The sequence below is a fragment of the Siniperca chuatsi genome, linkage group LG5 (genome assembly GCF_020085105.1).
Source record: "Siniperca chuatsi isolate FFG_IHB_CAS linkage group LG5, ASM2008510v1, whole genome shotgun sequence".
Classification (NCBI taxonomy): Eukaryota; Metazoa; Chordata; class Actinopteri; order Centrarchiformes; family Sinipercidae; genus Siniperca; species Siniperca chuatsi.
In genome coordinates this window covers 3,740,170-3,753,887 of record NC_058046.1, presented here as the reverse complement: position 1 = coordinate 3,753,887, position 13,718 = coordinate 3,740,170, and the positions used below count along the sequence as shown (strand labels likewise).

At 41.3% G+C, this 13,718-nt stretch overlaps 1 protein-coding gene across 1 annotated transcript in view; it reads left to right on the top strand.

Moving 5' to 3' along the window:
• antxr2a (ANTXR cell adhesion molecule 2a) overlaps positions 1-12,951 on the top strand; it is an 80,386-nt gene extending 67,435 nt beyond the window's left edge. Inside the window, exon 17 of the mRNA XM_044195251.1 lies at positions 10,276-12,951. Coding sequence (XP_044051186.1) covers positions 10,276-10,314 — 39 coding nt within the window. The 3' untranslated portion in view covers positions 10,315-12,951. The remainder of the gene's footprint in view (positions 1-10,275) is intronic.
• Positions 12,952-13,718: the final 767 nt, after the last annotated feature.

The following is a 13,718-nucleotide window of genomic DNA, read 5'->3' as shown; positions in this document are numbered from 1 at the left end:
GTCTGAATCAACACTAACATTATATATTAGTATTACACTGACCTAGCATAGCATGATGCTAACTTTAACTGGTAAAAGACAGCTAAAGTGCACAGTCATACTTTTATTTGAGTAAACTATTTTTGTAGCCTTTCCATCCCTGGTCTCTGGCTGGATTTGAACTAGAGACGTTGCCATAATGTGGTAAGTAAGTAAGTAAGTAAACTTTATTTGTATAGCGCTTTTCACAGACATAAGTCACAAAGACTTACAAAAACATTAACATACATGAAAGAAATAGATGAAATGACCACCCAAGCCACATGAAAAGTGCAACTAAAAGTTCATCAGCTCAAGAGAGAGAGCTGATGAGTAAGGGCATAGTAGTTCAGCCACATATGCAGGAGCCTGATTGTGCAATGTTCTGTAAGTAATAGTGAGAATTTTAAACTGGATCCTATATGCAACAGGGAGCCAGATGGTGTGCATCTTAGACCACTAGACCACCAAGAAATGAGTTAGAGACAGTTAATTTTATACTTTCTGTGAAACATACCATTTAGCACTTGCTAAAGGCTGTTACTATGACAGGCTGATTTTAATCGTAAAGGCAGATTACCCTCCTGTCTACTAATGCTTTGCTATCTGTGCATGGGCGTGGCCCCCTAGTCCCAAATGAAGGGAAATCTTTAGCCTACAATGATTTCTTAGACAATAGTGCGCTTCCAACGTTGTGTTGACAGTTTGTGTTTGTCCCTTTCCTGTTTCAACATGACAGTGCCCCCGTGCACAAAGCCAGGACCATAAAGAAATGTTTTTTTCCAGTTTTTTGTGGACCTTCACTGGTCTGCACATAGCCCTGACCTCAACCCCATCCAGCACCTTTGGGATGAACTGGAACGCTGACTGCAAACCAGGCCTTATCGCCCAACATCAGTGTTGGACCTCACTGATGCTCTTGTGGCTGAATGGGAGCAAATCCCTGCAGCCAGGCTCCAAACTCTGGTGGAAACACTGAATCCAGAAGAGTGGAGGCTGTTGTAGCAGCAGAATAATGCCCATGGTTTTGCAAGAAAAAGTTCAACTTTCACATATGGGTGTAATGTTGTTAATGGGTTTCCACATATTTTAGGCCGTGAAGTATATGTGGTTTTGGTAACAATATAGAAGCTTAGGTCGGTTCTTCACGATACCTAGTCTTGTTAAAATGTGTGATAGCACTATGCACTACTGGATACAGAGAGTATAGAAGGAAACGCTATTCTGTTTTGGAACAGGAAAAAAATGTCATCCTGAAGGCATCACGTAATTTCCAGCACCTTCCAGGATGTCTGCTAAACTTCACACTAGTGAAAGGAGTAACTTTTTTTTAAAATGTTGTCCTCCCATGTACCTTATGTGCTTGTATAATCTTTATTCATCTCTTTACAATGAGAAGAAATGCCCGAGTTGTCAGCGAGCATCATGTATTTGGCCGAGTCTCAGGTGGCTCTGATTTCCCAGCAGGCCAGATGGCAGCGCTGTGTGGGCAGTGTGTGTGTGTGTGTGGACGAGGGGCTGTGAGAAGAGGGCCAGCAGCCTCGTGGAGGGAGGATTGCTCACACCCTGGCTCTCCCCTCTGTCCCCGTGCAGCTGTGCTTCTCCCTCTAACTTGAACTTTTAATTTGTTCAATATGTGGCAGAGGACACAGAACACATGTCTGGTGGCTGAGGCTCGACAGGCAGGGACAGTTCACACCTTCTTTATATTTTTATTTTTTTGACAAGTTGATTTCTTGTACTTAGGGTACTTGTACTTGGGGTGGATTGCACCAGCAGGGATCTGTTTAAGCAAAACATTTTATTTAAAAAAATTTTTTAATGATTCAACAAGATTTAAAATAAAATGTTTAAATTAAACCCTGGATTAGTAAAACTAAGTCTAAGGATTTAAATTTAAAGTTAAATCCACCATAAGTACCATATAGTTCAGGATGAGGAATGAGCTCCAGATGGAAATGATCACTGACAAAAACCCATAAATGGCACTATTGCTATGTCAAAGATATGTATGCATATGAATGCAATTATTAATATTATCAAAATTATGAATATGGATTAATAATGACGGGGCACCACCCTAGGATCAGGGATCAATAACCAAACATGAAAAACAATCTCAAAGGTGGCTGTCCACCTAAAGATGCCGATAATTAAAGTACTTATCTTACATTAATAAGGGTGGAAGGGTGAACTGGTCGTCACAACCAGCTGCACAAAATATCCACAGGCATCTGCTCTAAAAGATACAATAGCGTTTATTCAACATTAGCACTGATTTAACAATCAATAACTTCAGTCAACAACCACTGTCATCTGATCTAAACACAATAAGCATACAACAATCAGCAAGCATATAGGGTGTGTGTGTGTGTGTGTGTGTGTGTGTGGCGGCCAGACCTGCGTAACTCAAACAAAGGTGCAGAGCCAAAATGGAGGGAATGCTGTATTTGTCCTCAAGATAACACGGTGCGAAGCTAGTTATGCTACCACGCTATCTGGTTCGTTTGAGATGTGTGTGTAAGTGTATATGTGTGTGTAAAGGCGTGTGGGTTAGTGGAGAAGAAATCTCAAATGCTGTGGTAAAGCACAATAGCTGTCCCTTTATCACACAGGAACCTGGCAGCAGACTTTGATTCAACAGCTGTGTTACTGGACTTTGGTCAGTTACTAGCTGGCTAAAATAACACAGTTAAACGGTCCAACAGTGTGGTACCGATACACAATGGAACGTGCTAAGCACAAAAACACACAGCAAAGCAGGACACGGCGGTCCGTTACTTCCCACAATAAGCAAAGCACAATTCACAACAATGAAGCTTAGATGAAGTAACACACAGTTATAAAATCTATCTCTGCCCAGACACAAGCCTCTTACTTGGGATCGCTCTTGATAGCAGTTTAATGCATCGGTCCATTTGGGACTCCCAACACTGACGTGGCCGGGTCCGTGCTGTCGGCCGGTTCAACGGCGAAACTGTTCCTGTGGGGAAGCAGCAGTCGACTTTATTGGGGAGAAAGTGGGGAGAAAGCGACTCTCTCAAAGATTATGTGGAGTATAACAATCGGGATCCAAAAGTGTGTTTCAGCAAACCCAAAACAATCTGTTGCTCGTCCAGCGAGTTGAGACTGTCAAGGAAAAAAGTTCAACGTTGAGCGTCTCCTGCGGCAACGGAGGTTGCACTGGAAAGACGTCGAGCAGTGCGTGGCGCTAGACTTTACAGAGGTGATGATGTCATAGCTGTGCGCCAGGGTCTCCTGCGCTGTATTGCGCGTCTCCAATAGGAATCCAGTGTTTAGATTCAACTGAGATCTCGTGTTGGCTTCCACCGGGATCTCGCATCAGACAGATGCAAGGAGGTCTGTCCTGAAGGTGATACAGAGGCATATCTGTGATGCACCAGTTGGATTCACCAGTCAGACTGTTTCCTAGTCACTGTTTACAAACCGTGTAGAACAGTAGGACTAAAATTTGTGATGTGCCTAATATTACCGTACACATAGAGCAATGATTCTCTTTGTGTATTATTACCAGAACGTTCCTTGTTATTTCTGAAACCAGATGAGAAACCAAAACCAAACCTTTTTAGGTGGAAGTGAAGCAGCAGTACATACTGTTGGTAGTTCGTGCAGTAAACAAACAGCCATATGAGTACTTTGCAGTATGAATTCGCTGTTCAGCTCATTAACATTTTGTCAGAACAACAGACAAGTGTTGGAATAATGTGATGAGTGTTGCAGTCGTCCTGTTGCTGTTGGATTAAGTAAGCCTTAGACTAACTAAGCTACTGTATAGGCTGCAAAGCTCTAATGTGGAAAAACGTCTCTGTTCTGGTAATAAAATCTTTCAAAGCCTGTAGCTTATCACTGCAAAATAAGCATCTTGCAACTGGATTACAACTCTCATGCTTGCAAGTGTTTTCACACTACACTCCAGATGGGAGATTCTTTCTGTAACCTAAATGGATGCCTTCTTTCGTGCTTTCTTTTTTTTTTTTTTTGTCTTTTCTATTTTAAATGTGACAAACTATACAATCAATTAATACGACAATCCAATACAAACATTTGGAAGCTGTGTTTATTTCCTGTTATTTGTCTCCCAAAAATTGTTGTGTAGACTCATTTCAAACTGGTTCTGAGCGTCATGTAGAGACAAACACATGGCAGCATAATTTTTTTGTTGTAGATTTGTTCAATTTATAGATTATAGATGACATTATCTACATTATTTTATTTTATTATTTGGAATATTAATATATTTATATTAATTTAAGTCAAGAAAAATGTCTATTAAAATACACACAAGTGTAACTTCCAGGACCTGACTCACGCTCAGGATCGGATCCTTCCAGACTACAAAATGACCTATGAGTTTAAGTGTGTTGATGTTGTGATTTTAAGGGCATCTGACAGTTTGGTCTCCATCCACCATGGAGCTGCTGTGCTAAAACCCCTCAGATTCAGTACCTGCACACAATGAATGGATTCAGCTGAGAATAACAATATGACTAATGTTCGTATTCCATTTCTTTTGTGAGTTGGAAGACGTGTCCAGTTGCAACCTACAGTTAAACCTGCTCACTAAAAGCTTTTCATGCAGTCTGAAGATGTCAGAACAAACATCTGAAACACTTCAAATTTCAACTTAGGGTCATTTCTTGGATAACTGAATGATTGTTTGCAGATGTGGCTTTTAAACAGGTGCTGCCAGCTGAATCAGTGAAGTTGATTTTGGAAATGATTGCAGTGTACACACACATTATGAAAACCATTAAGCTAGCCAGCATTCCATGTTGGTTCTATGACATCTTTTGAAAAGTTTACACAACCTTCCAGCCTTTGTTGACTCAGGTAACCTTTTTCCAAGTCCCACCTTGAGGTCGGAAATGAGAAAAAGGACCTATACACCTTAGACTTGCGTCATCGTGTGCTGTTGAATTACCTAATGACTTTACTAATATTATTTTAATATTATTATCATTGATCTATTTTGCGTTTCCACCGCAGACAGTACTCTTAAAATGTAGCTGTGGTTGTTAACCAGGGCTTCGGGACTAACCCCCTTCACTTTCCCTGCAGTTGGGGAAACAACAGACGCGACATTTCTTGGTCTTGAGAAGCTGCAGCATTTATTAACTGACACACTGTAACCTGCACTGTACATTTACAGCCAGATTGACAACTTACTGCTAACCTTTCCCTCTGCTCTGCTCCATTCACCATCACTTTTCTGCCGCTCGCGCTCTCACTCGCTCCTCACTCTCTCTCACTTGTACTCCGCCACACACTTGCTACACACACGTGGTTGTTTATTAGCCTACAACAAGGAGACAAGCTTTTACTGCCCTTCCGAGCTCTGTCTTAGAATGATCTGTTCTGCCCGATCCCGGTAAATTGTGCAGCCGTAGCGCTGCTAGGTAGAAGACGCATCAAATTGTAAATGTATGGTAGGCTACAGACAGAATTAGTTCAGATAAAATACAAGAGACAAATAATGGTTTATTTATGTATGTACATGTACACACACCTCAGTGTGTCGCATTGTTTTTCTGGCCCCAAAAAAATTGTCACGCATTTGCAGCTAGATAGGCATTGCCGATAGATTCAATCATTCATCAATTTTCAGTTAAATTGACAATCAGCCCAAGCCTAATACACCTTAAACAGCCTCTTTTTTTTGAACATTAGACAAAGGTCACAGACATTGTCACCTACCCGAAATGTTGTTCATTAAATAAAAAATAAAATTCTAATATTGTAATGAAGTTAAGGAGCCAAATTGTAACCAGTTGTTCAATTTATCTTTTTATAGGTCTTAAGCCCCACCCAGGCATGTAGCAACCGATTTGTAGTTAGATTTTACAAACATTGTTACACGTTTGACTCAAATCTTCAACCACTAGAAACAAAAATATTCCTCAGTTCCATCACGATCCTTTCCCAAACAATATTTTAACGACCATGAAAATTGTTATTTTCAATCTTCCTGTATCTTGCAGTATGTCACAGCAAGCCAATACTGCAAGAGAACAAAAGCACATAAAATGGCACAGAGTTTGGTCTGAGCTCCAAGTTGCTGCAGTCTGTTTCCTGAATCTCACCATCTCGTGCAGCCGAGCTCCTCAGAGAGTTGCAGCTCTTGGGGACTCAAGCTGCTCAGGGTGCGAACACTGCGAGAGATGAGAGTCAAAATCAAACACATACAGTCACACTCTCTCCACTTCACTTCTGGAGCTCTGCCTCAAGTTACAAGCCAACAGTCCAAGTGACAAACATGTTGTCTGAGGACTGGGCAAACGTGGACCTCTGCAGCTCCTGTCAACACGCAGCGAGGGCCCGCTAACAAGACTTCAGTGTAGGTGGCGAAAACTCCAGTCAGATAGTGAAGTATTCCACAACACGCTGAGTTGGGACTGGGACTTGGGATGATTATTTCAGATGCTGAGATTATTGACTACACAAGACAATTTTCCAGAACAGAACTTGGAATAAACAGTGCAAGAATCCTGTAAATCTTGGCAGCATTTTAGCTCTTTGTTGTGCTGTGAGTTCTTTTTAAAAGTGGCATTACTGAAAATATTTGTATTAGTGTTGCTATGGGCAGCCAATGAATTGATGAGAAAATTAATCCACAGCTTTAATAATTGATTAATCATTTTAAGTAGTTCATCAAATAAAATGCCAAACATTTGTACAGTATGTTCCAGCTTCTTCAGTGTGACAATTAGCAGGGGGGGGGTTTTCTGCCTCACATCATCAGCTACTGAATGGTTTTGCGTTTTTGCGTTATTTGAACAAAATAAACAATTGGAAGACGACACTTTGGGCTCTTTAAAGTTACAATGGGCAGTACTTTATATTTTGACATTTTACAGACTAAAAGACAATCTATTAATTATCAATTGATTGATTGATAATATAGATAATCATTAGTTTAACTATCTACTTTTGTGTGTTGGACCTCTCAGGTACATCAACAATGGGTGTTATAATCAGTTTAGTCCCCATTATAATCGCCATTCAATATATTTCCATTTATTTCAGTAGAAAGCCAGTCGGGTGTCTGTAATGAAACTTATTCATCAGAGTCTTCATTTGGAAGTCGATGCCTCTCTCTGACCCCCACCTCACCCCCTCCTCTTGTCTCTTCACCTCTCCATCTCCTTGCACCTGACTCATCCACCCATCTATCTGCAGTCACGCTCCCGTCCGTCTGATGAGATTTCACTGACATTTCATGCTGACGTATTCAGACTATTGTTCTGCCGCTCCGGGTGGCACAGGTGGGCCTCCATCTCTCCAACATGGCCCAGTTACAAGGCGGCGCTCCCTGCCAAGTCGGGCCCCGCTCATCCGGGAACAGGGGAGCTGGAATGGGTTTGACCGTATTGTGCTGCACCTGCTTCGCCCTCGCACCAGATCCCCCTGCTTTGCCTGCCGTTCTGCCGCGGCAGAGAGCACTTCTTCCCTCACCGAGCCCCCGCGCCGTAAAACCCGTAAAATCCACTGAACTTAGCCGCTCTGACGGCCGCGGCCAAAACAGCATCTGATGTGCCTTATTTGTTGACTGTGTGAGATTAGTTGCAGAGGGTACACGTCGAGGGGCTTACCATGCAGAGATGGAGTGAAGCCCCCACCCCTCCACCAAACACCCACCAGCCCTGCCAAATAATGAGAAATGGAAGATTCTCCAGCTTGTCTAAAGCCCTCGTCACAGTCGGTCCGTGCACACTTCTGCTCCCGAGCCAGACTGTAGTGCAGATACTGTAAGAGCTCCCACACCAGAGGAACTGGCTGCTGACTTCTGAATTCACCCTGCAGCTCAGGAGACAATGTCTTGGTAATTTCTGTCCATAATATCTCAATGGGAAGCATCCACCTGGACTGTGTGAGGCCTGTGTGTGCAAGAATGTGCTTTTGTTTTCTCAAACAGAGAAGGAAAGGGCTGTGCAGCGCAAATACAAATTTGCATTAAAATGTGCACATTTTAATGCAAATTCAGCTCGGCACATGAGGTGGGTCTTAAAAATCTAATTCTGTGCTAATTCAAAACTCTCCAGTCACACCTCTGAAATTGAAATCCAAATTTTTTTTTCATCAACACTAATGCAACTAATCATTTCAAGACATTTTTAGTTGACTAACAATCCCAGAATTTCTTTGACAAAGCAGCTTCTCCAGGATGATTCTCCCTCTGCAGATGAGTGTAGTCAGAGGGATCTTGTAAAAACCCAAACCTCATTTAGGACCAAAGCTTTTTCAATAATGATTAATGACACAACACTCATTCCCCTTTAAATACACAAAAAGGACTAATGGACTAAAAATGTCTTAGTCAACTAAGACTATAACGACTGATAAATTGTGTAGTCGACTAAGAGGGGGCAGCCATAAATGCAATAACATAGTTGAAGTCATCCGTTGGGACAAGAGAAGCAGAAAGTCTGGACACCCTTACTGCGTCATGGTCTGCATTATTACTATGACAACCACAGTAGTACTATCAGCAAATGTTCATACTTGTCCGAACATGTTGAGTCTTTGGAGATCACGCCTGGACAATAAGAACTAATCAGTTTGGAAAGCCAGAGAGCAAGAAGCGCAGAGCACATTAACATTCACATAAGAAATCAGGTTCAGGCAGGAATTCAGAAAACATATTTACATGTTTTGAGCTGTGCAAACCATCTTATTCAGACTGATTTATTTCAGTTTCAGAGGGACTTTGGATTGTTTTATTTTGGATACAAGGATGCACCGCTACGAGTCATGATCTTTTCATCCTGGCACACTGGGCCAAAGGGATACTTTCTGTCTGAAGTCTTTGTCATGTATGTGCACGTGCACTTGCGAAACACCTGGTAGAAATTCAGGAAAACATGGTTGTCCAGCAGAAATGTGGCTCTGTGAACCTGGTATCTTTAATCCTTTAAAGATACCAGGATACCTGTTGGCTCAAAGGTTCACACTGTCTGCTCACAGCCACAAGGTCCTGAGTTCAAAGCCGATTGGAGGCTTTTGTTTTACAGAGTTTTTGCCCACCATCTCACTTATCACTTGCGATTTTAAACTTTTAAGGAACTATTTTCTAACCAAGAGGTCTGTGGACTGTCCGCCATAACAGAGACATTGTTTGTGGGAAAACATGTTGCTGTTGAGTCATGTTTCACTGCTTTGAGCAGCACGAACAAAATTCCATTCACCCTCGTTGCATTGGTCATCTGCATGGATATATATGACATGTGGAGGTTTTCTATTGTGATTTGGGTGCACCTATCCTTTAGTAATACTCTGCTGTTGCTGTTGAGCAGAGCTCTGGCCTCAGTCATGGAGTTAGACCTTGTTTGTTGCACTGATGCTGCTCAGAGCCTCTCAATATGTATAACTAGTCAACGGATGCAGAGGACAAATTTCCCAACAAGGATTAATGAATAAAGTATTGCTAACTACCTTTATGATGTTGGAATCAGGTCACAGTAATCACATGTAAACACACTGACAGAGCCGGAGAGAGATGAAGAGGTGCAGAGGGTCAGAGTTGTGTGTGAGTGTGAGGTTGGAGGCCTGCTGGCTGCTGGGGGATTCGCTGTGCGAGAGCTCCCTCTTGGTGCCAGTTGGCCTACTGTTGGTGAACAGGCTGCTGCTGCACTGAGAGGCTCAGACAGCTGCCTACACACACACACACAGATACACATGTTGGGTGATACCATGCACAGGGAGACGAAACAGGAATGTTTGCTTTGTTTGAATGTATTTAAATACATTTTCTGCTGATTGGAGTATGGTGTTACTTTAAATGTCCTGAAATGATAACTGTCATGAATGTTCTCTATATGTTTTATAGTATATGCTATTTCTGTATGACCTCTTATCATTATTATTATTATTTTTATTACTACACTGTGTTTATTGAATATTACCTCCTTCGCTTTGTTTTCTTGGTTTGTTTTACTTGTGTTGGGATGTGTCGGAAGACATATTTTATACATACCATTTTTTTTTTTTTTACATTTATCTTTATATTATCTTTATTATTGTGGACATCATTTTATTTTTGTTATTTTAATAGAAATATCTGTTATCAAAGAGTCAATTATCAAATCATGGTTAATTCAATGAAATGGAAGTAATAAGAGATGCTAATTAGAAATATTAGTGAATTAGCAAAAATGATTGTGCTTGAAAAACTGCAGTGAAGTATGAGGCGGTTCTTAATTCTAAAAGTTGTAATACTCTTTCTCTCTCTGTGGTTTTCAGGGTCGGTGTATTAATTTCAACCGTGTGCCACATCAATAGAAGAGAAGGACCACTGTGTGAAAACCAACATGTGCCGAACACTGTGGACAAGAGAAGAATTTCAGATTTTTTTGAGGATCTGTAATCCTGCAGCTAAAACCACTATCTGTTCACTCCGCTCTGCTTCATGCACAAAGTTTCCCTTCTGGTTCTCTGCCCTTAGACCTTTGAAGCACACAGGGTGAAATGTTAATAATAACTCTTATTCATTAAGTTATTTACTGCCTTTATCTATTACCAGATATTTTTTTAATTAAAAAAAAAAAAAAGTTGAGTTTATGCACATGGCTCCCCAGAACTTAGCACTCAGACTCAGTTAGCTTTTCGTGCGCACCAAAGGCTTAACATATTCTGACCATATTGTGCCTTCTGTGAAAAACCTAATTTCATGGACACAGACGGAAGCTATCTAAAAAGAGAGAAAAAAAAACATAGAGAAAGGGCCTGTTTGCCTTTGGCGTGGAAGTCGGAATAATCCCAGTGGGCCTCACAAGTGCAGAAGTCCGTTGCCTTTTGGCAATGTCTCATCACAAACCCTCTCCAACTTCAGTGCTGGATGCCTGGCGGCTGCCCTTTGACTGGCTTATCTTGTCATTTTAACACTGAGAAGTGCACACGCATGATAAATTGTAGACAGGATGCCCCAAGGTATTGGAAGGCACCAAGACTTTGCCTTTAGTTTTTTTTTTAAAGACACCTTCCTTTCATTATGCACTCGGGACAAGAAAATTAATAGAGCGTTATTCGACCGCAGGACAGCCTCCTGACCAGGACGATCTCCAGCTAGGTTTGAGGGATTGATGCCTTTAAGATCTTGACATGGCGCTTGGTGTTTTTTGCCCCTGTTTTCACCGCAGTCTGCTCTCTGCTCAGCAAGGCGTAGCACATCACAGCCCATAAACAGGCCTATCAGTTAAGACTTTTAAGATATAGATACAGCTGCCTCGACACTCCTCTGCCCACCGTCTCAATCCTCTGAGGGCTTCTCGGCTGCGTCACAACTCACTAGTTCTCTCAGCACCAGAATATCAAAGTTTAATTAAAATAATTAAAGGGAACAGCAAGCAGCAGCCTGTGAAGACTTGGCTGTCTCTTTTTTATGCCTTTTGACATTGAATGACCTATTACTGCGTTATTCACAGGAAAAAAAAGAGGACACAGCACCGCGGTGATGGTGCACCACGTCCAAAACGCAAACCCAAAGCAACGGATGCGATGGACGGATAAGTATTGTTCATTTCCAGAAATTATGTCCCCCCCTCCACCCCCAGCTCCCTAACCCCAAAAAGCAGGGGATATATATTTATATATATTGTGGATTTCTCAAGCGTGTTGTCATGACGCCAATCCCAAATGATGTTAGTGTGAACGGAAACACTGTGGGGGAGGAAGGGGGCATCAGCTGAAGAAAAAGGCTCGAATGATCCAGTCACTTTGGATACCGTACTTCAGATGCAAAATGGAAATTCGAGTCGAAACCTGACAAAGCGCGCCGGCTTTGACGGGAAGTGGTATAGACAATGACCAGTGGCTGGGTCAGTGGGATGTCTCTGTGCAAGCAGGGAAGCTTATCAAATGACACTAAAAATAAGTTCAACAACCATCAAGTTTGAGGGGGAATGGGTGAGCGTCTCACATTCGGTGGGCACGAGAGCGCGCAAGATGGGCGGCGCGCAACACGCCAGTCTAATTATTCCTTTGTTTCCTCTTCATCCCGATCGGAGGGACATAAATAATTCCAAATCAAATCCTCGGGGTGTGCTGGTATTTATGTCCGACTTAAACGCTTTTAGCCTCTTGCATAATTTTGCAGGCTGACATTTAATAGGCTCATCAGCCTCTTTCTGGACGGACGGTGGACGAGGAAATTTTAGCACTTAGATCTTGTCTTTTTTATGTTACAACCAAGAGCACAGGAATGTTATTAACCCGAACTAATGAGATATTTACATAGCAGTCACAACACGAGTCGCCCGTGCTAAAAACACGTCACACTGTGTCCTCTCCACACATCATTACACACCATGGTATTCATTTTTAACACCTATTGTTGTTGATCAAAAAAAGATCATTGTTGAATTTCTTTGTGCCTTCTTGTAAATTGATGCCTTTGATTGGCATTTTTGTATTTCTGTACTTGTTAAATGAGGTTGTTTTAACGTCATTTATGTTGACTTTTTTTTTTATTTCAAACCATTTATTCACAGCCAAGATCTCAGCTTCATCCCTTTTAAAATACAACTTAACGTTTAAAAAAGTAGATCACAATTGTTGATATATCGTCATTTCAATTTTGAAATTAATTTGATTTGCATGCACTACTTTCTGCTTAGTACATTATTATCAGTTCAGTTAAGGTGCAAGAATTGTAATTTATCATTTTATTAATTTTAAAAATTGTACAGTTTTTGTCTTTCATACTGCCTTTTTATATTCACATCGCACCTTCAAGTCCAGGTTCAAGTCACACAAGCTGCACATATGTGTGTCAGTTGCAACCAAAATACCAAAAACACACTTTTTTTGCAAAGCTTTTTTTTACGAGTTTTACACTGTTTTTATTTCCAGTCAAACAATCCCTGTTATTGTTTTACACTGCAGTCTGTTGTGTCAAATATACATTCAATGAAAAGCGAACGGTGTTTTTATTTTTTCTCTCTTTTTAACACGTGTGTGTGCTGGTAGGGGTGGACATGCTAAAGGCGATCTTTAATTGGGCCCTTACAGATTTATAGGGCCCGACAGGGAACGTGATTATACAGAGTGTGTGTGGACAGTGGAATGGACAGTGTGCAGCCTCTCCCCCTGTGAAGTCAGTCACCGGAGGCACCACACACACACACACACACACACACACACTCAGAATCCCTCCAAGGTCTTCAACGCCCCAAAAATGAGGTCTTGCATTTAGTAAAAAATATGCGCTCGTACACCTTCTGCTTTATCCATGTTTGCATGCTGTGACAAGATGCCAGCTGAAGTGTGTGTGTGTGTGTGTGTGTGTGTGTGTGTGTGTGTGTGTGTGTGTGTGTGTGTGTGTGTGTGTGTGTGTGTGTGTGTGTGTGTGTTTTCTTTATAGCCTAAACTCTTCTCTCATGAAGTTTGTTTAGCAAAATCAGGTTTTGGTCTCATTAATGCCACTAAAACTCTCAAGAAATCATCTTGTGTAGTCCAGACACACAATTGTGTTTTAAAATATCGTCATGTAACGATGTTACTGTGAGGAATCAACTGTCTGAGCAGTAATAGACAGTTCTGTAGACACAAGAATGACTTCTATTCTGACTCCATTCTGAGTTTTGTTACCAAAATTATACTTTTTTCCAAACCTTACATTGCTGAACATGAACAATTTTTTTTCTACTAAACCCCTTTTCTATAAAGTTAAGAGAAATACAAAAGCA